Here is a 23,479-nt window from a genome sequence, read left to right as displayed (position 1 = left end):
CTTCCACAAAGCTGTGAACGAGCTGAGAGACAAGGCAAGAAGGGCCTTCTACGCCATCAAAAGGAACATAAAATTCGACATACAAATTAGGATCTGGCTAAAAATACTTGAATCAGTTATAGAACCCATTGCCTTTTGTGGTTGTGAGGTCTGGAGAAGAGTCCCCTAAGCAAGGTGGTCCTGGGGCTCTGTTCACAAACCGAGCCCCAGGACAACAACAAAATTAGACAACCAAATCATGAGGAAACAAAAAGATAAGTACTTGACACATTGGAAAGAACTAACAAAAAACAGAGCAAACTTGAATGCTATTTGGAGACCGAGAGTACACAGTGGCAGAATACCTGACCACTGTGACGGACTCAAACTTAAGGAAAGCTTTGACTATGTACAGACTCAGTGAGCATAGCCTTGCTTTTGAGAAAGGCCGCTGTTGGCAGACCTGGCTCTCAAGAGAAGACAGGCTATGTGCTCACTGCCCACAAAATGAGGTGGAAACTGAGCTGCACTTCCGAACCTCCTGCCAAACGTATGACCACATTAGAGAGACATATTTTCCTCAGATTACACAGATCCACAAAGAATTTGAAAACAAACCCAATTTTGATAAACTCCAATATCTACTGGGTGTAATACCACAGTGTGCCATCACTGCAGCAAGATTTGTGACCTGTTGCAACAAGAAAAGGGCAACCAGTGAAGAACAAACACTATTGTAAATACAACCCATATGTTTATTTATTTTCCCTTTTGTACTTTAACTATTTACACATCGTTACAACATTTTCAATGTCTTTATTATTTTGAAACTTCTGTAAGTGTAATGTTAACTGTTCATTTTGATTGTTTATTTCACTTCTGTTTATTATCTACTTCACTTGCTTTATCAATGTTAACAAATGTTTCCCATGTCAATAAAGCCCTTGAATTGAATAGAATTTCAATTAACATTCAATTCTCTGGCCAAAGCTCTGGTGGACAAACAAATTTGTGCACAAAATTGGAGAGAAATAAGCTTTCTGCATATGGACATTTTCTGCAATCTTATTTCAGCTCATGAAACATAGGACCTACACTACATGTTGCATTTATTTTTGTTCAGTATATTTTTGTAGCCATTCATGGGCAGTTTTGAACAAGTCCTACAAATAACCATTGGATATGAAATGCTGCAGGAATCAAATATAATTTGACATTTTAATATTGTGGAAATGCTAGGCAACTCAAACACATTTTCTAGAGTAAGATGATGGCAAGGATCTTCAACCAGTAGGCATAAACCTGAATATTGATATTCATTAGATTTCTCTTGAAGGTTTGGTGATTTTAGAGAAATTAATTGTTATAAGAAGAACATTTTCAAACACCCAGCAATTGGAAAACACAGATCAGGGGTGGCCAACCCTCCTGAAGAGTAAGCAGGATTTCTTTCCCAAACCTATTTTAAAGTGATAGTTCACCAAAATTATAAAATGTTTGTGTCCTTGCCTTGAAAGCAGTATATGAACAAGGAGACCCACTGCCATAAACCATTAACAAGTCCTGGCCAAAAACTTGATGTAGCTGTAACACACTGCCACTTGTTGCACACAACTTTCCACCTGAGAACAGGGATTAATCCCTGCTTCCAACCTTCGCACCGTTTCTAGCATTGGCCTGTCTCCCGATTTCATTTCATTACTGTCTGAATAGTGTCAAACCACCTAAAAAGTGTTTACATTTTTTGGCATACTTTGTATTTCACCCACCAAAAATGGCAAAGTAGCAAGTTGTCCAATTTTGAGTGTTCATTTAATGTTCAAAGCATTCTGAATACACCTGACCTGTGTTTAAAAATATATATTCCACCCTGGTCATAGGCCTAAGCCATGTCAAAATACACAGAATTGCAGGAAATTAGCTTTAAAATAGTAACATTTCCTCCTGTCTAGGGGTTGAAATTCACATAGCAAATCTCACTCCAAGCATTCTTCAAAAGTTGGCAGCTGTGTCAAATGACCAAACGAAGTAGGCAGTGGCGTGGTGTATTTAGCCATAGAAGCACAGTGACATGCCTCAATGCAGTCATATTGGTTGGTTATTGGGGGTGTGGCTTTCAGTTGGCTCTTTTTGGCAACCCGTCCCCTTTGTTAATCTGTTCTGTTATATTTCATCAAATCGGACTAACTCAGTGCACAGCTTGCTATGAATTCTATATGATGGTGTTTGCATGTTTATGTAAAAAGACTAATGGCCTGTTTGAAACACTGACAAGTAAAAGAGCAGTTTTCTTGTTGTTGCTAAATCTGATTTGATGGGCCTGGCTCCCCAGTGGGCCCACCCTTGCCTACGCCTCTGGTTAAGAAACATCACGTCAATTCTAAGGTTACCACAAATGATTGACTGAAGGGATATTTTCAGTCTTGACCACTCCAGTTCTTAAGGTGGCAGTAAAGACTAATCTCTGTACTGTCTATACAGAGAGAAGAAGAAATAGGGGCTACCGCAAATCGCCACTATTTACATTGCTTTGCGTCCACCGCCTGCTGATTGCCGGTAAAATGGGGCAGGGCTAGGCCAGCTCCATAACGCTTTGCCGAATCTGAAGCAGTTCATATATGTGATTGTGAATCATAGAAATTACCACTCGATTAGACCTGGATTTGACATTATGGATCCCAATCGGATAATTCAAGCCCTGAAAGGGACGATCGATCCCAACCTCCGGATAGCGGCTGAAAACGAACTCAATCAGGTGGGTGGATGCCCAAAATAACTTTGTTGTTTTTGTTATCTGGTCAGCATGAACCCATTTCCAGAAAGGGTTGTCCGTGTTTATGATTTGGGATCGCAATAAGGCCGTGTTTCGGGATCAATGATCAGTCCTTCTATAACTTATGTTTGCATCTATCTGTTTATTGTGTAGGACACGAAACAGTAGATTGACATGTAATGTAACTTGCAACACAAACTGTTGCACCGGAGAACAATAGAATTGTGAGGGAGAGTGCGCCCACTGTGCAGCAGCCCGGAGATGGAGCTATTCGTGAAACAATGTAACTAGCAAGTGTCCGATTGGATTGGAATTGTAGACGTCACGCGCGAGTTGAAACATTGTAACAATTGCAGCAATTTCAGCCAGCGATAGTAAAAGTTTACAATTTCGATGGTTCATTGGATTTGACCGGTGAATTCTAACCGGGACAAATGATTGGTGTGTCTGTATGAAATGCCTGTCAGTCAGTGATGCAGCCAATTGAAATTAGGAGCATTTGCTGGAGACAGAACACTGACAAGGAGAGGAGGGAGATAAAGAAAGAGCGAGGTAAAGAGAAAGAATTCGGGTTCAAAATATCCCTCCTTTTTTAATTGTTGGTTCCTGGTTATAACTTTGACAGACCCTGGCTCTTTTTTACAACCTTAAATCTGATAACTGGTCTGACAAGATTGATGTGAGTGTGAGAGGAGCGAATAGACATTTACATTACATTTAGGTCATTTAGCAGACGCTCTTATCCAGAGCGACTTACAAATTGGTGCATTCACCAATGAATAGGCTACATGCTTCACCTGCTCTGCGTTTTCCTTGTTCTTCAGTTAGTATTGACATCAACAAACAACCTGGGAGTCCACCTCCTTACTCTCTGCTCTGTCATCATATAATTGTTTTGACCACTGTGCTCACTGTGCGCTGTAGATGTGACGCTGACACCTGAAGTAGTCAGGCGCTTAACTTCATGTGGTCCGATGTGGGTTGAGCTCATTTTAAAGCAGTGTCTTATCTTGTGTGTTCCAGTCATACAAGATCATCAACTTCGCCCCCACTCTGCTCCAGATCATTGTGTCTGAACAGGTGGAGTTCCCCGTTCGCCAAGCAGGTAAGAACCTTGCCTCAGAACATGACATAAAGACCTGCATCTGGCTGTTTTTAAAACATCACTGGACCAATGCAACAACTATAAACAACACTGATAATAGCCTCACTTTGGGCCGGTGTCCAGGACACAGATTAAGCCTAGTCCTGGGCAAAATATCACTTTCAATGAAGGTTATTCATCAATCATGCTTTTTAGTCCAGGACTAAGCTTAATCTGTGTCCGGGAAACTGGCACATGAATGAATGAATGAATTGTAAGGTATAATTGTGTCAGTCTTGCCAGTCTGAGTGATCTCTGTTTGCCAGCGGCCATCTACCTAAAGAACATGGTGAGCCAGTACTGGCAGGACCGCGAGCCCTCTCTAGGGGAGGTGGTGTTCCCCTTCAACATCCACGAGAACGACCGCACGCAGATCAGAGACAACATCGTGGAGGGCATCATCAAGTGTCCCGAGTCCATCCGGTGGGTCCCTGTCCTAACCTCCTTTAGTCCATCCTTAGGTGGGTCCTGCTGTCCTAACCTCCTTTACCTTCCTTAACCCACTAACTGTATACCATTTCATTTAGCCTGATACTCAGGGCAGGTGGTGCCCTGACATCCAGTGGAACAGCCCTCTGCATCTCTGATCTATCCTAGAGTATTTAAAAGGTGGGGTTTCCGGGTCTCGGAAGGTGGTGATTGACTCATTGAAATCATCTGTGACTACAAGTGCCCAATGAAGAGGGATGGGAGGATCGTTTAGTGATGCATGTCATAGAAAGAATACAATGCTGATGTATGTGTGTGTATTCTCTCTCCCAGGGCCCAGTTGACAGTGTGTTTGCGAGCCATCATAAAGCATGACTTCCCTGGGCGCTGGACGGCCATAGTGGATAAGATCGGCCTGTATCTGCAGTCTCAGAACAGTGGCAGCTGGTACGGCAGCCTGCTGGCCCTCTACCAGCTTGTCAAGACCTACGAGTGAGTCAACCAACCGGCGCTGTTTGTCCCACCTGAGGACCCGTCACTCTCACCAGTGATCAAGTCGTAACGATGCGGTGTTTTGAGCCACCATTTTCAGTCCTAGTTTAGTAGTTCTAGTGTATAAGCTGAGTGATATAAATATTATTTCATTTACATTTTTCAGTCATTGCACCCAGCCTGTTGTCGACGATATCGTGTGTGTGTGTGTGTCTCAGGTATAAGAAGGCGGAGGAGAGGGATCCGCTGCTAGCAGCCATGCAGATCTTCCTGCCCCGTATACAGCAGCTCGTCACCCAGCTACTGCCTGACGGCACCATCTTCTCTGTCCTCATACAGAAACAGATCCTCAAGATCTTCCACGCACTCGTACAGGTGAGAGAAGAGACTGTGTGTGTGTGTGTGACTGACTGACTGTGCGCTCAAGTGTCTGTGACTGACTGCATGTGGCATGCGTGTGCAATTGTGTGTGATACTAATATCAGTGTCTCTCTATTCTGCTCCTACAGTACTCCCTGCCTCTCCAGCTGATTAATAACACAGTCATTACCCAGTGGATGGAGCTCCTCAGAGCTGTTATGGACAGAGATGTCCCCCCAGTACGTTTTATTTCTTCAACCTCATTTGTGTAGACCTGCCAGCCTTCTGCGAATTCTTCGACCTACGTTTTTTTTTATTGAAAGGGAGTGGCGAACCTCTGTGTGTGTGTGTGTGGTTGCTAGGAGACGTTGGAAGTGGATGAGGATGACCGTCCTGACTTGGTGTGGTGGAAGAGTAAGAAGTGGGCCCTATACATCATCACCAGACTGTTCGAGAGGTGAGGGGACACGGGAGATGTATTTGTGTGTTGATGAATTTGGATGTATGTTGATGGGAATATGTTTGTGTGTTTGTGGATCGTAGCCTTTCTTTTCAGTCTAACCATGTTGTTCTATACTTGCGTGGCAGGTACGGAAGCCCAGGCAACGTGACAAAGGAGTACTTTGAGTTTGCAGACTTTTTTTTCTTAGGGAAGAGTTTGCAGACTTTTTCTTGAAGACGTACGCTGTAGGGATCCAACAGGTAAGAGTTTGCAGACTTTTTCTTGAAGACGTACGCTGTAGGGATCCAACAGGTAAGAGTTTGTAACACTCTAAATATGACATGAAACCTTGAATGTATATATGTCTGTTAGTCCACATCTACCAAGTGTGTGTGTGTGTGTGTGTGTGTGTGTGTGTGTGTGTGTGTGTGTGTGTGTGTGTGTGTGTGTGTGTGTGTGTGTGTGTGTGTGTGTGTGTGTGTGTGTGTGTGTGTGTGTGTGTGTGTGTGTGTGTGTGTGTGTGTGTGTGTGTGTGTGTGGCAGTAGTCTTCTGTGTTTAGTCTGACCCCGTACGATCTGGTGTGACCTCGTCTCTGGGTGGTCTCCTTCAGGTCCTGTTGAAGGTGCTGGACCAACACCGACAGAAGCAGTATGTCACGCCTCACGTCCTCCAGAAGTCTCTGAACTACCTGAACCAGGGCCTGTCTCACTCCCTCACCTGGAAACACATGAAGCCACACATGCAGGCGGGTCAGACAGACACCACTACACCTGTATCTCTGTGACACGCTAATAATAATGGATTGGATTTATATTTAGGTCTTTTCCATCGCAAATGTGGGATTATGTGTGAAATTACACATTGTTATACCAGTAGAGTTACAGTATGTGGCAGGTGATGATCAAAGTTAAATTTGTCTAATCTTAATGTCAGCATTTAAATCTGCTGTTTTATATACTTAGTAATTGAGCAAATCAGAATACTGCTATGCTTCTGAAAATGATGTTACAATTCCACTTTTAGTAGTTAACCTGAGTGTGTGTGTGTGTGTGTACTGTGCGTTCCACAGACCATCAGCCAAGAGGTGATCTTCCCTCTAATGTGTTACAAAGACGAGGATGAGAAACTGTGGCAGGAGGATCCATACGAGTACATCCGCATGAAATTCAGTGAGTACACACGTTCTATAACTCAATAAGTTAGTAGTTACGGAGGTAGTGGGACGTTGTATGGTCAGTATACATAATGACATGTTAGGTTGAAAATGTATGGCTTCCAGAACAAATTGTGATCTTGGCTGGGTTTCATTCTCTGTTCCAGATGTGTATGATGACCATGCCCTCCCTGCCACCGCCGCCCAGAGCCTCCTGTGTAAAGCAGCCCGCAAGAGGAAGGAGGTGAGCGGAGAACCACACTAGAACCTAACAAAAACTACCCAACAGTCCTAAGTAGGTTACTTTCCTCATTTCCTTTCCTTAACGGAGTCTACTGATATGACTTGCATCACTGCGCTGCCCCCCCCCCTCCCCCCTCCCAGGTTCTTCCCCAGATGATGGAGTTCTGCCACCAGATCATGATGGAGCCCTCTGCTGACCCCCGCAGGAAGGATGGGGCGCTGCACGTCATCGGCTCCCTGGCCGAACTCCTACTGAAGGTCAGCAAGTGTGGCTGTCTCTGTACTTTCCCCTCTTGTTTTATGGCCTGTTTAGTCTATCTGTGACTGAGTCCTCTCTTCCTGTTGTCGTCCTGTAGAAGAGGGTGTACAGGGAGCAGATGGAGCTGATGTTACAGAATTACGTTTTCCCTCTACTCAACTCCCCTCTGGGATACCTCCGGGCCAGGGTGAGACACACACGCATGCGTGCGCTTTCACTCCAGCGCCCCTCTAACCCAACCCTTCTCATGGAGCTGAGAATGGGTGTGTAAGAACATGTAGGGCGGCAGGTAGCCTAGTGGTTAGAGCGTTGGACTAGTAACCGAAAGGTTGCAAGATCGAATCTCTGAGCTGACAAGGTAAAAATGTCTGAACAAGGCAGTTATCCCACTGTTCCTAGGCCGTCATTGAAAATAAGAATTTGTTCTTAACTGACTTGCCTAGTTAAAAGAAGGTAAAATAAAAAAATAGAAGTGTATGTGTGTGTTATTGTCTGTGAGCAGTTCTTCGATCTTTAAAATGGCTCCTTCCCTCTTTATACCTACAGTCCTGTTGGGTGCTACATTCCATACAGTCCATCCATATGAGTCAGAATGGTCTGTCAGTCCTGTTTTATATGGATTAAACATCCCCCTTCAGCTTTCTGCGTTTCTTTACCCTCCTCACCCCTGCTATTTTACTTACTGGCCCTCTTCAGGCTGGTGATCGTGTTGGGAAGCACCACTGCACATTTTGGTGACTGGAAGTGGACAGCGCTGATTTGTACATAATGTGGATCGGCTCCACACTGATAGCGATGCCCATCCGTGTGGTATATGGATCAGTGATTGTGACCCTGTGTTTGTCCTCAGTCGTGCTGGGTGCTGCATTCGTTCAGCCCGCTGCGTTTCCATAACGAGTTGGTCCTGAGGAATGCGGTGGAGCTGGTCAAACAGGGCCTCATAGCAGACAAGGAGATGCCCGTCAAGGTGGAGGCTGCTATCGCCTTGCAGACACTGGTCAGCAACCAGGAGCAAGGTCTGGGGTTCACACACGCACGGACCTGCACACATGCATACACAAATGCACAAGCGTCGCTAGCACAGACACACACACACACACACACACACACACACACACACACACACACACACACACACACACACACACACACACACACACACACACACACACACACACACACACACTCTGAACCCTCTCTCCCTCTCTTTAGCTAAGGTCTACATCAGGCCCTACATCCGGCCTGTCATGCAGGAGCTGCTCCACGTCATCAAGGAGACGGAGAACGATGACCTCACTAATGTCATTCAGAAGATGATCTGCGAGTACAACCAGGAAGTGGCTGTCATCGCCGTCGACATGACCCAGAACCTGGTACGCCCCCTACGCCTCCACTGGCATGCTCTACTGTTTAACAGGATCTCTGTGTGTGTGTGTGAGAAAGAGTCTTTGTATGTATACTATCTTCACCAGTATGATTCTACATTAAGAGTGCATCAAACCTCGCTCTGTCTGTCTGTGTCTCTCTGTGTCTCTCTGTGTCTGTCTGTGTCTGTCTGTCTCTGTATGTCTCTGCGTGTATGTCTCTCTGTGTCTGTTTCTCTGTGTCGGTCTCTGCGTGTCTGTTTCTCTGTGTCGGTCTCTGCGTGTCTGTTTCTCTGTGTCGGTCTCTGCGTGTCTGTTTCTCTGTGTCGGTCTCTGCGTGTCTGTTTCTCTGTGTCGGTCTCTGCGTGTCTGTTTCTCTGTGTCGGTCTCTGCGTGTCTGTTTCTCTGTGTCGGTCTCTGCGTGTCTGTTTCTCTGTGTCGGTCTCTGCGTGTCTGTGTCTCTGCGTGTCTGTGTCTCTGCGTGTCTCTGTCTCTGCGTGTCTCTGTCTCTGCGTGTCTCTGTCTCTGCGTGTCTCTGTCTCTGCGTGTCTCTGTCTCTGCGTGTCTCTGTCTCTGTGTGTATGTCTCTGCGTCTCTCTGTCTCTGCGTCTCTCTGTCTCTGCGTCTCTCTGTCTCTGTGTGTCTGTCTCTGCGTGTCTGTCTCTGCGTGTCTGTCTCTGCGTGTCTGTCTCTGTCTCTGCGTGTCTGTCTCTGTCTCTGCGTGTCTGTCTCTGTCTCTGCGTGTCTGTCTCTGCGTGTCTGTCTCTGTCTCTGCATGTCTGTCTCTGCGTCTCTCTGTCTCTGCGTCTCTCTGTCTCTGCGTGTCTGTCTCTGCGTGTCTGTCTCTGCGTGTCTGTCTCTGCGTGTCTGTCTCTGCCTGTCTGTCTCTGCGTGTCTGTCTCTGCGTGTCTGTCTCTGCGTGTCTGTCTCTGCGTGTCTGTCTCTGCGTGTCTGTCTCTGCGTGTCTGTCTCTGCGTGTCTGTCTCTGCGTGTCTGTCTCTGCGTCTCTCTGTCTCTGCGTCTCTCTGTCTCTCTGTGTATGTCTCTGCGTCTCTCTGTCTCTGCGTCTCTCTGTCTCTGTGTGTATGTCTCTGTGTGTCTGTCTCTGCGTGTCTGTCTCTGCGTGTCTGTCTCTGCGTGTCTGTCTCTGCGTGTCTTTCTCTGCGTGTCTGTCTCTGTCTCTGCGTGTCTGTCTCTGTCTCTGCGTGTCTGTCTCTGTCTCTGCATGTCTGTCTCTGCGTCTCTCTGTCTCTGCGTCTCTCTGTCTCTGCGTCTCTCTGTCTCTGCGTCTCTCTGTCTCTGCGTGTCTGTCTCTGCGTGTCTGTCTCTGCGTGTCTGTCTCTGTCTCTGCGTGTCTGTCTCTGCGTGTCTGTCTCTGCGTGTCTGTCTCTGCGTGTCTGTCTCTGCGTGTCTGTCTCTGCGTGTCTGTCTGTCTCTGCGTGTCTGTCTGTCTCTGCGTGTCTGTCTCTGCGTGTCTGTGTCTGTGTCTGTCTCTGCGTGTATCTCTCTGTCTCTGTCTCTGCGTGTCTGTCTCTGCATGTCTGTCTCTGCGTGTATGTCTCTGTCTCTGCGTGTCTGTCTCTGCGTGTCTGTCTCTGCGTGTCTGTCTCTGCGTGTCTGTCTCTGCGTGTCTGTCTCTGTCTCTGCGTGTCTGTCTCTGTCTCTGCGTGTCTGTCTCTGCGTGTCTGTCTCTGCGTGTCTGTCTCTGCGTGTATGTCTCTGCGTGTCTGTCTCTGCGTGTCTGTCTCTGCGTGTCTGTCTCTGTCTCTGCGTGTCTGTCTCTGTCTCTGCGTGTCTGTCTCTGCGTGTCTGTCTCTGTCTCTGCGTGTCTGTCTCTGTCTCTGCATATCTGTCTCTGCGTGTATGTCTCTGTCTCTGCGTGTCTGTCTCTGCGTGTCTGTCTCTGCGTGTCTGTCTCTGCGTGTCTGTCTCTGTCTCTGCGTGTCTGTCTCTGTCTCTGCGTGTCTGTCTCTGTCTCTGCGTGTCTGTCTCTGCGTGTCTGTCTCTGCATGTCTGTCTCTGTCTCTGCGTGTCTGTCTCTGTCTCTGCGTGTATGTCTCTGTCTCTGCGTGTCTGTCTCTGTCTCTGCGTGTCTGTCTCTGCGTGTCTGTCTCTGCGTGTCTGTGTCTGTCTCTGCGTGTCTGTCTCTGCGTGTCTGTCTCTGTCTCTGCGTGTCTGTCTCTGCGTGTCTGTCTCTGCGTGTCTGTCTCTGCGTGTATGTCTCTGCGTGTCTGTCTCTGTCTCTGCGTGTATGTCTCTGCGTGTATGTCTCTGTCTCTGCGTGTCTGTCTCTGCGTGTCTGTCTCTGTCTCTGCGTGTCTGTCTCTGTCTCTGCATGTCTGTCTCTGCGTCTCTCTGTCTCTGCGTCTCTCTGTCTCTGCGTGTATGTCTCTGCGTGTCTGTCTCTGCGTGTCTGTCTCTGCGTGTCTGTCTCTGCGTGTCTGTCTCTGTCTCTGCGTGTCTGTCTCTGTCTCTGCATGTCTGTCTCTGCGTCTCTCTGTCTCTGCGTCTCTCTGTCTCTGCGTCTCTCTGTCTCTGCGTCTCTCTGTCTCTGCGTCTCTCTGTCTCTGCGTGTCTGTCTCTGCGTGTCTGTCTCTGCGTGTCTGTCTCTGTGTGTCTGTCTCTGCGTGTCTGTCTCTGTCTCTGCATGTCTGTCTCTGCGTCTCTCTGTCTCTGCGTCTCTCTGTCTCTGTGTGTATGTCTCTGCGTGTCTGTCTCTGCGTGTCTGTCTCTGCGTGTCTGTCTCTGTCTCTGCGTGTCTGTCTCTGTCTCTGCGTGTCTGTCTCTGCGTGTCTGTTCTGCGTGTCTGTCTCTGCGTGTCTGTTCTGCGTGTCTGTCTCTGCGTGTCTGTCTCTGCGTGTCTGTCTCTGCGTGTCTGTCTCTGTCTCTGCGTGTCTGTCTCTGTCTCTGCGTGTCTGTCTCTGTCTCTGCGTGTCTGTCTCTGTCTCTGCGTGTCTGTCTCTGTCTCTGCGTGTCTGTCTCTGCGTGTCTGTCTCTGCGTGTCTGTCTCTGCATGTCTGTCTCTGCATGTCTGTCTCTGCATGTCTGTCTCTGCATGTCTGTCTCTGCATGTCTGTCTCTGCATGTCTGTCTCTGTCTCTGCATGTCTCTGTCTCTGCGTGTATGTCTCTGTCTCTGCGTGTATGTCTCTGTCTCTGCGTGTCTGTCTCTGTCTCTGCGTGTCTGTCTCTGCGTGTCTGTCTCTGTCTCTGCGTGTCTGTCTCTGTCTCTGCGTGTCTGTCTCTGCGTGTCTGTCTCTGTCTCTGCCTGTATGTCTCTGCCTGTATGTCTCTGCCTTTATGTCTCTGTCTCTGCGTGTCTGTCTCTGCGTCTCTGTCTCTGCGTCTCTGTCTCTGCGTCTCTGTCTCTGCGTCTCTGTCTCTGCGTGTATGTCTCTGCGTGTATGTCTCTGCGTGTATGTCTCTCGTGTCTGTCTCGTGTCTGTCTCTGCGTGTCTGTCTCTGCGTGTATGTCTCTGTCTCTGCGTGTCTGGCGCCTCTGCATGTCTGTCTTCCTTTCTGAAACAGTTTGTGCATATAATATGACAACATTTTGTGACGTTTTTGTTTGATTGGTCTCTCAGGCTGAGATTGTATGTGTCTCTGTCTCCAGGCTGAGATCTTCACCAAGGTGCTACAGAGTGAAGAGTCTGAGGAGAGTGAAGACAAGACGGTGATGGCTCTGGGGATCCTCAGCACCATAGACACCATACTCACTGTTATGGAGTCTCTGTCTCACAAGGAGGTGAGACCAACTGTCTCTCACGCATTCTCTCAGATGTATGTCTCTGCGTGTATGTCTCTGCGTGTATGTCTCTGCGTGTATGTCTCTGCGTGTGTGTGTAAAGGCGCCCGCATGCTTCCTTTCTGAAACAGTTTGTGCATATAATATGACAACATTTTGTGACGTTTTTGTTTGATTGGTCTTCAGGCTGAGATTGTATGTGTGTCTCCAGGCTGAGATCTTCACCAAGGTGCTACAGAGTGAAGAGTATGAGGAGAGTGAAGACAAGACGGTGATCGCTCTGGGGATCCTCAGCACCATAGACACCATACTCACTGTTATGGAGGACCACAAGGAGGTGAGACCAACTGTATACTCACGCATTCTACAGATGTACGCACGCACGCACACACACACACACACACACACACACACACACACACACACACACACACACACACACACACACACACACACACACTCACCCTATTCCAAATCGAGTCCTCTGAAGCTCCAGTTGAATGTGTGATTGATTTGCTCCCTCTCCCCTGCTTTGTGTGAACACACAGTGCTATTGAACATCCTGTATGTCAGACTAGGGCTGTGACGGTCATGGAATTTTGGATGACAGTAATTGGCCAGCCAAATGACTGTGCTCTCCGTAATAACCGTTTTCCCTCTCCGCTCCTGACCACATGTGCCGCCATAGAAATAGAATGAATAGAACGGGCGTCCCCATTCAAGTCAATGATGGTGTGATGGGTGGACTGGCGGCCATTGCTAGTGTACCCATAGAAGTAGAAACAGGAAGTGTATCCATCAATATGTGCTGTGATTTGTTGATTCAACTCCACTGACATTACAGAAATACATGAGCCACACCAGTTAACATCATTTGAATGAACAATGTGCATTTCATAACTTTGTTAAGAGTCCATGTTACCGCAGAAACACTCAACCGTACGATTGCCCTGCCGCTCTGTCTTCAGTCAGCTGTTCGTTCCACATTTTCCGCTTATGACTGTTATTTTATCCATAACAGTTGGTTATACGGTAATTGTGCCGCCCTCCCTATGTCAGACCGACGTTAGCCTGGGATCAATAGATCTTTGACCTTTTGATATCTCTCTTTCTCTTTCTGCCTGTATCTTTCCTCTCTCACCCTCTTGACTGCCTCTGTTCTTTCTTTATCGTGTTCTCTCTCTTTTCTCTCTCCCTCTCCATCTCCATCTCCCTCTCCATCTCCCTCTCCATCTCCCTCTCCATCTCCCTCTCTCCATCTCTCTCTCCATCTCCATCTCCCTCTCCATCTCTCTCCATCTCCATCTCCCTCTCCATCTCCCCTCTCTCCATCTCCATCTCCCTCCTCTCTCCATCTCCATCTCCCTCTCTCTCTCCATCTCCATCTCCCCTCTCTCTCCATCTCCATCTCCATCTCCCTCTCTCTCTCCTTCTCCTTCTCTCTCTCCATCTCCCTCCCTCTCTCCATCTCCCTCTCCATCTCTCTCTCTCAGATCACTCAGCAGTTGGAGGGCATCTGTTTACAGGTGATAGGCCTGGTGCTGCAGAAGCCCATCATAGGTATGGCAGGTGTGTGTGCTCACGTCACTGTCTGTTTTTGTGTGTACACACATACACATACATATTTGTTTGCTGTGTGTGTCTATTCTTCTGTGTGACCTTTTTGTGTGTGTGTGCTTTTCACACACACATTACACAATAACCATATTAATCTCACTTCCTGTTCCATTGAGCTACCCCCCCCCCCGTCTTGTATAACACCTTGTCCATTTCCGTCGCACAATGAGCACGGTCTAATTATCAAAAGATGTTCCCCTTGTGCTTCCCAAATCCCAGATAACCAAGCACCGTGTGTGTGTGTGTGTGTGTGTGTGTGTAAGGCGAGAATAAAGCTCTATGTTAATGAATGGGTTATGTGATAACTTGTATAATGTTAGTTTCCTTCAAGAAGAGTGGGGGGGGGGGGGCACTGTGAAAGATTGTTTATCTCTCAAAGGGAAACATCAATTCGATGATCTGTTTCCTCCTCTTCTCTCTCCCCTCCAGAGTTCTACGAGGAGATTCTGTCCCTGGGGTTTGGGTTGACCTGCCAGACCATCTCCCCTCAGATGTGGCAGCTACTGGCGGTGCTCTACGAGGTCTTCCAGAACGACTGCTTTGACTACTTCACGGGTAGAGTACTGAGTCACTGAGTGAGAATATTGGGCTTACACACCTGTCTCGGTGAACATTGAATATCACAGTGAATGCATGATGGTGATACTGGCCAAACATGCTGATGATCACGGTCTGTTCTCTTTCAGATATGATGCCTCTTTTGCACAACTACGTTACCGTGGATACAGACATGCTCCTGTCCAACCCCAAATATTTAGAGGTCATATACAACATGTGCAAAAAGGTGAGCGTGAGCATATGTGTGTGTGTGTTCAGGTAGAGTTTGATGAAGTGTCCCATGTTGACCTTTGACTCCTGTGCTGTAGGTGCTGACCAGTGATGCAGGTGAGGATGCAGAGTGTCACGCTGCTAAGCTGCTAGAGGTCATCGTGCTCCAGTGTCGGGGGAGGGGCATTGACCAGGTGAGAGGGACCGCGGAGGCTTCTGGGTAGTATTTAAGGGTAGAAGTGGTCCCAGTTCAGCCCAAATCAGTTTGCACGGTCTTTCCTTTTCATACCCTCAATCTCCCGTTGGGAGGGATGATTGCTATCAATATTGAATTGATTCTTCTCTCTCACCCGCATGTGATTTGGCACAGTTGTATGTATCTCTCTCTCTCTCTCACTCTCACTCTCACTCTCACTCTCTCCCCCTTCCTCCAGTGTATCCCGTTGTTCGTGGAGGCTGTGTTGGAGCGGCTAACCAGAGGTGTGAAGTCCAGCGAGCTGAGGACCATGTGTCTGCAGGTGGCCATCGCTGCTCTCTACTACAACCCAGCCCTGCTCATCCACACGCTGGACAACATGCACTTCCCCCACAGCCCACAGCCCATCACCGCTCACTTCATCAACCAGTGGATGAATGACACTGAGTTCTTCCTGGGGTAAGTGTATAAACTAAGCCATACGCCCTACATCCTACGCCCTATACACTACCCACTATAAAGTACAGTGGATAAACAACGTGCCCTAAACCATGGACCCTAAATACTACTAGACCCATACTGTATACGGTCCACTTCATCAACATTATTGTTAGTTATCACTGAGTCACACTGTGTTCTTCCTATAGCGGTGTAAAAACATAAGGGACATGCAATACTTATACCTACTACAGTACACTGTACATGATTAATTCACCACCTACCTGGAGTTCATTGTCTCTCTCTCTCTCTCCACTCCTCTCTCTCTCCCAGGCTCCATGACCGTAAGATGTGTATCATCGGACTGAGTGTTCTGATGGAGCTACCCTCCAGGCCAGTGGTGGTAGACGGGATAGCGGCTCAGATTGTCCCCAGCGTCCTGCTCCTCTTCCTGGGGCTCAAACACCTGTACTCCTCCCGCCTCAACAAGCCAGATCTTCTGGCCTGTCCTGGGGTACCTGAGGAGGACCAGAACGGTGAGAGGAGGAAAACGGGCGACAGAGGAGGAGAGGAGACAGAACAAATGAGAGGGGAATGGAGAGAGCAGGCAAGAGAGGAGGAGAGAAAAGGAAAGGAGAGCTGCTAATACTGTTGAAAGCCATTGGGTAGGGCCAGGGATAATGTCAATGGTAGAAGATTAAGACACGACTAACACTAGCTATGGATGTGGTGGGAATCAGTCCTCAGCTGTTCATGTGTGTTGCTTTACACATCAATGGCCAGGTTTCAACACCTATAGACCTCTCTCTCTTTCTCTCTCTCGCTCTCTCTTTCTCTCTCTCGCTCTCTCTCTCTCTCTCTCTCGCTCTCTCTCGCTTGACTTCTCACTCTGCCTTCAGGTCATATTAGTTGCACTACATTTCCCTACATGCCTCAGGGCAGCTGTGCTGGCATTCCTCAGTCAAGTGTGAAGAACCTGGAGTTCCAGAATATTCAGGGTGCATCTGGGGGTTGTAGTGTTGTTGTGCAGTCAGACACAAAGGTAGTAGATGAGACTAGCTCAGAGGGAATGACTTTGAGTGTTCTTCTGTCACATTTAGTCTCCATATTCGCTTAATTTGAGTTAATTTACCTTCTGGGAATGAAGGAGTGTTATTGGGAACAGCAGGGTACAGGGGAGGTTCGGATGAAGTAAATTGTTATGTATGTTAGCTAAGCAGCTGTTACTGTAATTTGGCATGTTTAAAATAGCATTAAGAAGAATTGTGCCTTTCAAAAAGGTCAAAGGGTCATCTTTTTCTATTCGTTCTGTTTGTCTGTCTGCGTGTCTGTCTGTCTGCGTGTGTGTTGCGTCCACAGAGGAGATCCCTAGTGATGAGGACGAGGTGAATGAGAACTGTAACGCCATGATGCAACAGCAGACTAGCACACGCGTAGGCCACGAGGACGATGAGGAGGAGGAGGAGGATGATGAAGACTACTGGGATGAAGAAGGGCTGGAGAGGACACCCCTGGAGGAGTACAACACGCCTCTGGACTATGACAATGGAGAGGACGAGTACCAGTTCTTCACCGCTGCCCTACTCAGTAAGTGGTTACACATCTACACACACCGACTCGCGCACACACAGCTACTTGTGCGCACACACACACACACAGGAAAAACAAATATTCATGCATACATGTATGAACGCGCGCCCACACACACACAAACACACAGAGGCATCTAACCCTTACTCTATCCCGTGTGTACTATAGGGGTCCAGAACACTGACCAGCCTTGGTACCAGTCTCTGACCACGCCCCTCAGTGATGACCAGAAGAAACAGCTGCAGGAGATCTACAGTCTGTCCCAGCAGAGGAGGAGCACCGCTGCCAAGGGCCAATGGTGAGGCAGAAGAGAGGTACGGGAGGCCAATGGGTTGGGAGATGGTGAGGCTGAAGAGAGGTACGGGGGACCAATGGGGAGAGAGGACAGGAGGCCAATGGGTTGGGAGATGGTGAGGCTGAAGAGAGGTACGGGGGACCAATGGGGAGAGAGGACAGGAGGCCAATGGGTTGGGAGATGGTGAGGCTGAAGAGAGGTACGGGGGACCAATGGGGAGAGAGGACAGGAGGCCAATGGGTTGGGAGATGGTGAGGCTGAAGAATAAGGATGCAGGGTGTAAAATACAACATACAGTAAAAGGTTGTTGATTTCAACATGTATTTTGACAAGCTGTATTTCCCAGGACGTTGAGTCCTAACACTGTGTCATGTTGTTTCAGAGCTGTAAGGGACATGGCTGGAGGCCTGGATGGAAGGAGGAGTAGCAGCAGAGTTCTGGCCTGATCTGAAGTGGATTTAAAACACATCAAGAACGGTTTCAGACCAGATCAGATCTAACTAGACTTTACTGATCCCACCAAGACCGGGCCATCTAGAACCGTAACGGAACTCGGTGGAGATCCACCAGAGACCATAACACCGGGACTTTACACTACACACTTTACGGTTCACATCTCAGACCGTAATTAGAGAGAGAGAGAGAGAGAGAGAGAGAGAGAGAGAGAGAGAGAGAGAGAGAGAGAGAGAGAGAGAGAGAGAGAGAGAGAGAGAGAGAGAGAGAGAGAGAGAGAGAGAGAGAGAGAGAGAGAGAGAGAGAGAGAGAGAGAGAGAGAGAGAGAGAGAGAGAGAGAGAGAGAGAGAGAGAGAGAGAGAGAGAGAGAGAGAGAGAGAGAGAGAGAGAGAGAGAGAGAGAGAGAGAGAGAGAGAGAGAGAGAGAGAGAGAGAGAGAGAGAGAGAGAGAGAGAGAGAGAGAGAGAGAGAGAGAGAGAGAGAGAGAGAGAGAGAGAGAGAGAGAGAGAGAGAGAGAGATATCCTGCTCTTGCTCTGTATCACTGACCAGCGAATTCATCTTCTAGTACAGTCCTTGGGTCTGTGATTCTGTAACTGTGTGAATGTAAGTATTGTACACAAAATCTCTGTTTCTCTATAGCCTGACTTTTGTTTGGTCTCGAGAGGACTGGGCAGATGTCCTTGGTTGCCATGGCATCAATCAGAACCATGTGTCAGTTAGTCTGAACCAAAGCTGTGGTGCTAATGGACGGACAGACAGGCATGTTGGGGTTAAGGGTTAGGGGTCAGTGACCTTTAACCCACGGGGGGGTTCCTTTCACAAGATGCTGGGAGGAGAGTGTTTGTTTGTCTTTGTTTTATATAACTGTTTTCATTTAACTTAAGAAAATCATAAACGTTCATGTAACATCTAGCCGTGTGTGTGTGTGTGTGGTAAAGATTTTATATTGATTCCACATGGAACGTTTCAGCTGCCGCAATATCCTCTGTCTTTGTACGTCTCTTTCTGCTCTGTTGAATCAATACTAGGTCAGAGTTCACTGCTGCGATCAACCCTCATTTATAAAACATCCAGCTCAGTAGCACACAGATGGATTGAACAACTACTGTAACATGTAGGTGAACAGTGTCGGCAGGAGTAGATATGTTTTCATAACATCATCTACAGGCTTCTCTCGGGGCCCATGTTCAAATACTTCAAGATGGATTCCTCCCATCCTCCATGGTTCTGACACAAGACAGAGGGCATAACATGGTGGAATCTGGCTTTCACCAGTCTACCAACTATCTGGCCTTGGGTATCAAATTCAAATCACAGCTGGGAATCTCTCTGCCCGGCAGTTCTTTTTCTCATGTCCCCAGCTGTCGAGAAAGAGGAGCCAACTGTGAAAGGAGTTTCCTCTGGAATGTTCGAGATGTCCAATTACCACAGGGCTTTTTTCTGCATTTTATAGTCCGTATTTGATTCTCTAGTGGAGTCAGAGGGCTCTTCTTGCAGGGTTGGGAGTCAGATCCTGATGTTTCAGATGGGACGCTTGGATGGGTTTTGGTGCGGCAACGGCGTTCTTGCTCTCCCTCTCTCTCCCTGTGTTAGTATTCTGTGTGTGTTCGGCTGCAGTTTGTATGTTCTAGCCCACTGAATTTTCGACTGAAGACTGTGTGTGTGCGCAGGACAGTAAGGAGCAGCCAAGCGTTGAAGAGCTGTCGAACTCTGCGGGCAGTGAAACCAACATAGGGTGTGTGTTATATGTTGTTGACTAGTGTCTGGAGTTGTTTCTCTCCAGAAAATGTTGCAATCTGCCTCTGCACTTAAGCACCGCAGTGAATTATGTTCTCCAACAAACACCCTCCCTCTCTCTTCATTTCTATTGGTCGGTATGATTGTTTTATGTAGGTGATGTTGCGTATACCTGACACTTCCAGGCCATGCTAGGATGCTGTTACACTAATCTGTGAGAGAGAGACTGAGTGAACTCTAGTCTACTGTCCTGGTAATAATGCAGGGGATTCTCTGACCCCTGTGTCCCAGTCAGGGTGCCTCTTCTCCAGCCTGCCTGGTGGCCTCTTTCCCCCTGGGGAGCAGAGTGGAGGTAATGATGATGGCCATAGACCGTGGTGTGCTGGGCAAAGCTAATCAGATCTGATAGTATAGTCTCACTAAAGCAGAGGATGAGAAGGGCAAACAAGGGCAGAGTCAAAGAGAGCGAGACCTCACTGCAGTTCAGCAGCCGAATAACTTCAGCTCACAGTTAAAAAGGGAGCGGAAGTCTCCAGCTAACTATTGAGTGGAGTACTGTGATGTGTGTTTGTTCTCTGGGGCAGCTAACTGCCTGTGGTCTCTGCGGTGTGTGCCTCTGTCAGAATCACTTACATGGATGGATGGATGGATGTGGGTAGGCAAAGTTCAGGTGAAGTGAATTTTTTTGTCATGTGGTAGTTCCCTGCCCTTTTATAGCCACCCAAAAACACACTCCCACAGAGAACTCTCCTGTGTGCGTGTGTGTCCAGGGCACACAGGGACCATCTCCACCCGCCAGTGAAGCTGAGACAGAGATGCAGACTGACAGTGCTGACTGTGTCTCTATCGGCCCTGTGTGAGTCAGAGGTCCCCAGACTCCGCCACGGATGGTGAGGACTGGAGTGGAATTTATATATATATATATATATATATATATATATATATATATATATTTGAAACAGTTCTCAAGTTTCCCAGATGCTGGTCTCAAGTTTAGGGAGCATCCACAAACAGTGTAGCCTCCCTATTAAACTGGCCTCTGCTAAGAGGAGTGGACTTCTATGGCACAGGTTGAAGTGTGCTGCCTCGCATTGTAACAATACAGGGTCACTGGTTCAAGCCCCATTCCGGCTGACTCCTCCCCCTCCACCGCTGCATTAGTAATGGGATATTTGATTCCTAATGGGGGTCTTGGCTACTTTGCAACCCCTTCTCACACTCCAGTTAATTGCATTTGCTTTGGTAATGAGGGAGTCTGATTGCATATCATGAATCATGCGCCACTCTCCCGCCATTGTGCCCCTTCCACTTGAATCCCAAAGGTTTTTTTAAACAGAGCGGGTCTCCAGTTGGGCTTGGTCTGTGATTCACTGTCAACTTTCCCGTTCAGAGGAATAAGGCAACCTCCGAGAGCGTTCCACACACTAAAGAACTTTATTTCCAGAGGACATATATGAGATGGTTCTGTACAGAGAAGAGATGTGAATGAATAAACCACATGAGACAGAATCAGCAATAGCACAAGAGCAATTAATAGACTATAAGGGGATAGTGACATCAGCAAAGGACTAAGTAACACATATAGCATCAACTACTATTAACAACTAGCAATAGTAACAACCAACAGTAAATGCACACGTTTCAATAACAACATCACTCACCGTTGTCCACTGGGAGAGAGACTGAGGAGGCTCTGACCTGAGCAGGCAGGACTCTCTGGTATCCTGCCCCCTAGCAACCTATTGGTGGCCTGATGGCAGAGGTCACTGGAAGTTTGGGCAGACAGTTTATGATCCCCTAGTCTCTGGCACCATCCGGTGATGGGTGGAGTGAGCTGCATGAAATTAGATACCTCGCAGGCAGGAAGATCCATAACAGGTTTAGTCTGACGATTTTCCATCCCAAAGCTCTTCATACCTGAGTAGTAGTATTATAATCACCTCTCCTTCTAATGAGCTACTCATCCTCAAGTACACCTGTGAGATTGAATACCACCTCGTGCTGCGATGGGCCTGGTGGTGGCATAACTGCCAGACCGGCTCGTTTGGTGGCAATCAGCCACCGACCTATAAGCCTACGGTAATGAAATCAAACGCTATTGTAGAAAGAGAGGGGCCCTGCACTCGCCTCGAACATGTAACCGTGTCATTACCGGTGGATAATGGCTATTGTGGTCGACACGCTCCGTCGCCCACCGGAATCTAGGCCTGCTTAGCGGTGCGGCAGTTGGTGAGTGCACCATGCATTCTGAAGGCAATTAGCGCACAGAAAGCCACCTTGAACACTCACAGATGCACCATTCCAATGGGGGAAAAAACAAGCAAATTAATGAGGCAAAACCGTTTCATTCTTTATAGTCGGAGAGACCACAGAGAGCAGATGTTTGATTTTCTCCTGGTCCCAGAATGGTGAGGTGAATATATGGTGTGCAGCAATGTTCCCTCCGTTTCTTTTTTCCGTCACTGAGCAAATTTCAGGTCTGCTGAACGCAAACATTGAAAGTCCTGTACAACTTCCAGGGGGTTTACTGTGAACACTGAGGCTGTACCCTCTTTAAGCTACAGTTTTAACAGTGGCCAAATAGGCTACTTGATCATAATGTTGGCCGACCAGAGAGGACTGGCATAAAAAACTATGGAGAAAATGCATCCCATAACATTTTAACATGGAAAAAGCTGTTCTATCATTCAGCCGACAGTAGCAGCCTATGTGTGGTGTTCAATGTCGGCCTACATTCCATGAGACTTTTGGAAAAAAACACGCAGGGCTTGACATTAACCTGTTTTATCCACTTGTTGTTCAGACAAGGTGATTGAAAATGCTGCTGTGTTGTTTGATGCACGTAACCACTTTACAAAATCAAATGCATTATTATTCTCCTACCATTACTACAGAGAATCAGACGAATTATGCTACACTCTGCCTATTGGCTACTTAGATCATTCAAACCTGTCTCAAAATACAACACTGCCCCTTTAATAAGACCAAAACAAAAGCTCTTTAACTGACAGGCTTTTCAAAGGTGTCTAGAAATGTACACGTTTTGTGCTCTTGTAGGAAGCAATCACTCCCCTATTGCTGACTATAAATAATCTATAACTGGGCTAATAGTTAGTGAATTATCAGAGGATATGAACAAATGTACATGTGGCTTCATGCAGCTCTGCTCTTGCTTTGATCTCACAAGTTCATCTACTCATGACCGCTCATGCTGTAAACGCAGTCCAGTTTCAAAGTAAACGGCACAGATCCATATATGGCAATAGTCTATTTGCATATAGGCCTACTGCAACTCTGATTGTTTATGCTGCACCATACGGGCTGAGTGTCGCTGTCAATGCAATAGAATCTTACTCCGATGCGTTCTGCCTACAACAAAATCTCTTGCATAGTTCGTTTTGTTTCAGTATGTTGCATTGAAAGTGGCTAATGTTGAGTCAATAGTGTTAACAGGGAAACTCTAGAACAGTGGTCAGCAACCTTTTCTGAGTCAAGATCAAAATGCAAGCCGAGATCTACCGCTTAAATTTTATTTTTAACATGACTTAAAAAACGTAAGCCTATGCAACATTAACCAATTAAAAACAGTACTGTAGCAGAGTTTGTGCAGAAAGCTATAAGCCCAATACATTATCACTGCATATTGGCTTTGCTTGAATTGCCCTGCCAGTGCATTGTTCTTCCGGACATTTTTTTAAATAATCGTTTTTTAAAAATTAGGTATGCTATATGATCACACTGGTAATAGATCCATTGTTGTATTACTTGTGCGGCACAGCTGAGTGAGCATACATTTCAATAATTTGCTTTTTATTTTTGTTTTTCTGGGCTGACGGTGCCTGCATCCCTCCTCTCGCTCTCCTCCACTGACACTGACCAAAAAGGGACAATGTCTTCCAGCTGACGACAACTCCAGTCGCACACGGCATTATTTCTGCCTCATGCACAAATTCATTTTGTTACTCCTATGAACAGAGAAAGTGAAATATTCCTTGATATTAA

General features: G+C 47.2%; 1 protein-coding gene across 1 annotated transcript; it reads left to right on the top strand.

The window, feature by feature from the left end:
* Window positions 1-2,471: 2,471 nt before the first annotated feature.
* LOC124014028 (importin-8-like) lies at window positions 2,472-17,971 on the top strand. The gene is given in 26 exon segments (XM_046328681.1): window positions 2,472-2,734; window positions 3,776-3,857; window positions 4,163-4,319; window positions 4,659-4,817; window positions 5,036-5,192; window positions 5,327-5,416; window positions 5,540-5,634; window positions 5,766-5,804; window positions 5,880-5,931; window positions 6,231-6,365; window positions 6,690-6,789; window positions 6,941-7,017; window positions 7,158-7,274; window positions 7,373-7,462; window positions 8,126-8,291; window positions 8,488-8,648; window positions 12,595-12,720; window positions 13,877-13,943; window positions 14,430-14,555; window positions 14,687-14,784; window positions 14,867-14,962; window positions 15,203-15,423; window positions 15,736-15,938; window positions 16,762-16,989; window positions 17,161-17,306; window positions 17,670-17,971. Coding segments are annotated over 25 exon segments (3,060 nt in total). The 5' UTR covers window positions 2,472-2,650; the 3' UTR covers window positions 17,295-17,306; window positions 17,670-17,971.
* Window positions 17,972-23,479: the final 5,508 nt, after the last annotated feature.

This window comes from Oncorhynchus gorbuscha, linkage group LG25 (genome assembly GCF_021184085.1).
Source record: "Oncorhynchus gorbuscha isolate QuinsamMale2020 ecotype Even-year linkage group LG25, OgorEven_v1.0, whole genome shotgun sequence".
Taxonomy (NCBI): domain Eukaryota; kingdom Metazoa; phylum Chordata; class Actinopteri; order Salmoniformes; family Salmonidae; genus Oncorhynchus; species Oncorhynchus gorbuscha.
Note: the sequence above shows the minus strand (reverse complement) of the source record. Positions and strands in the feature narration are given on the sequence as shown.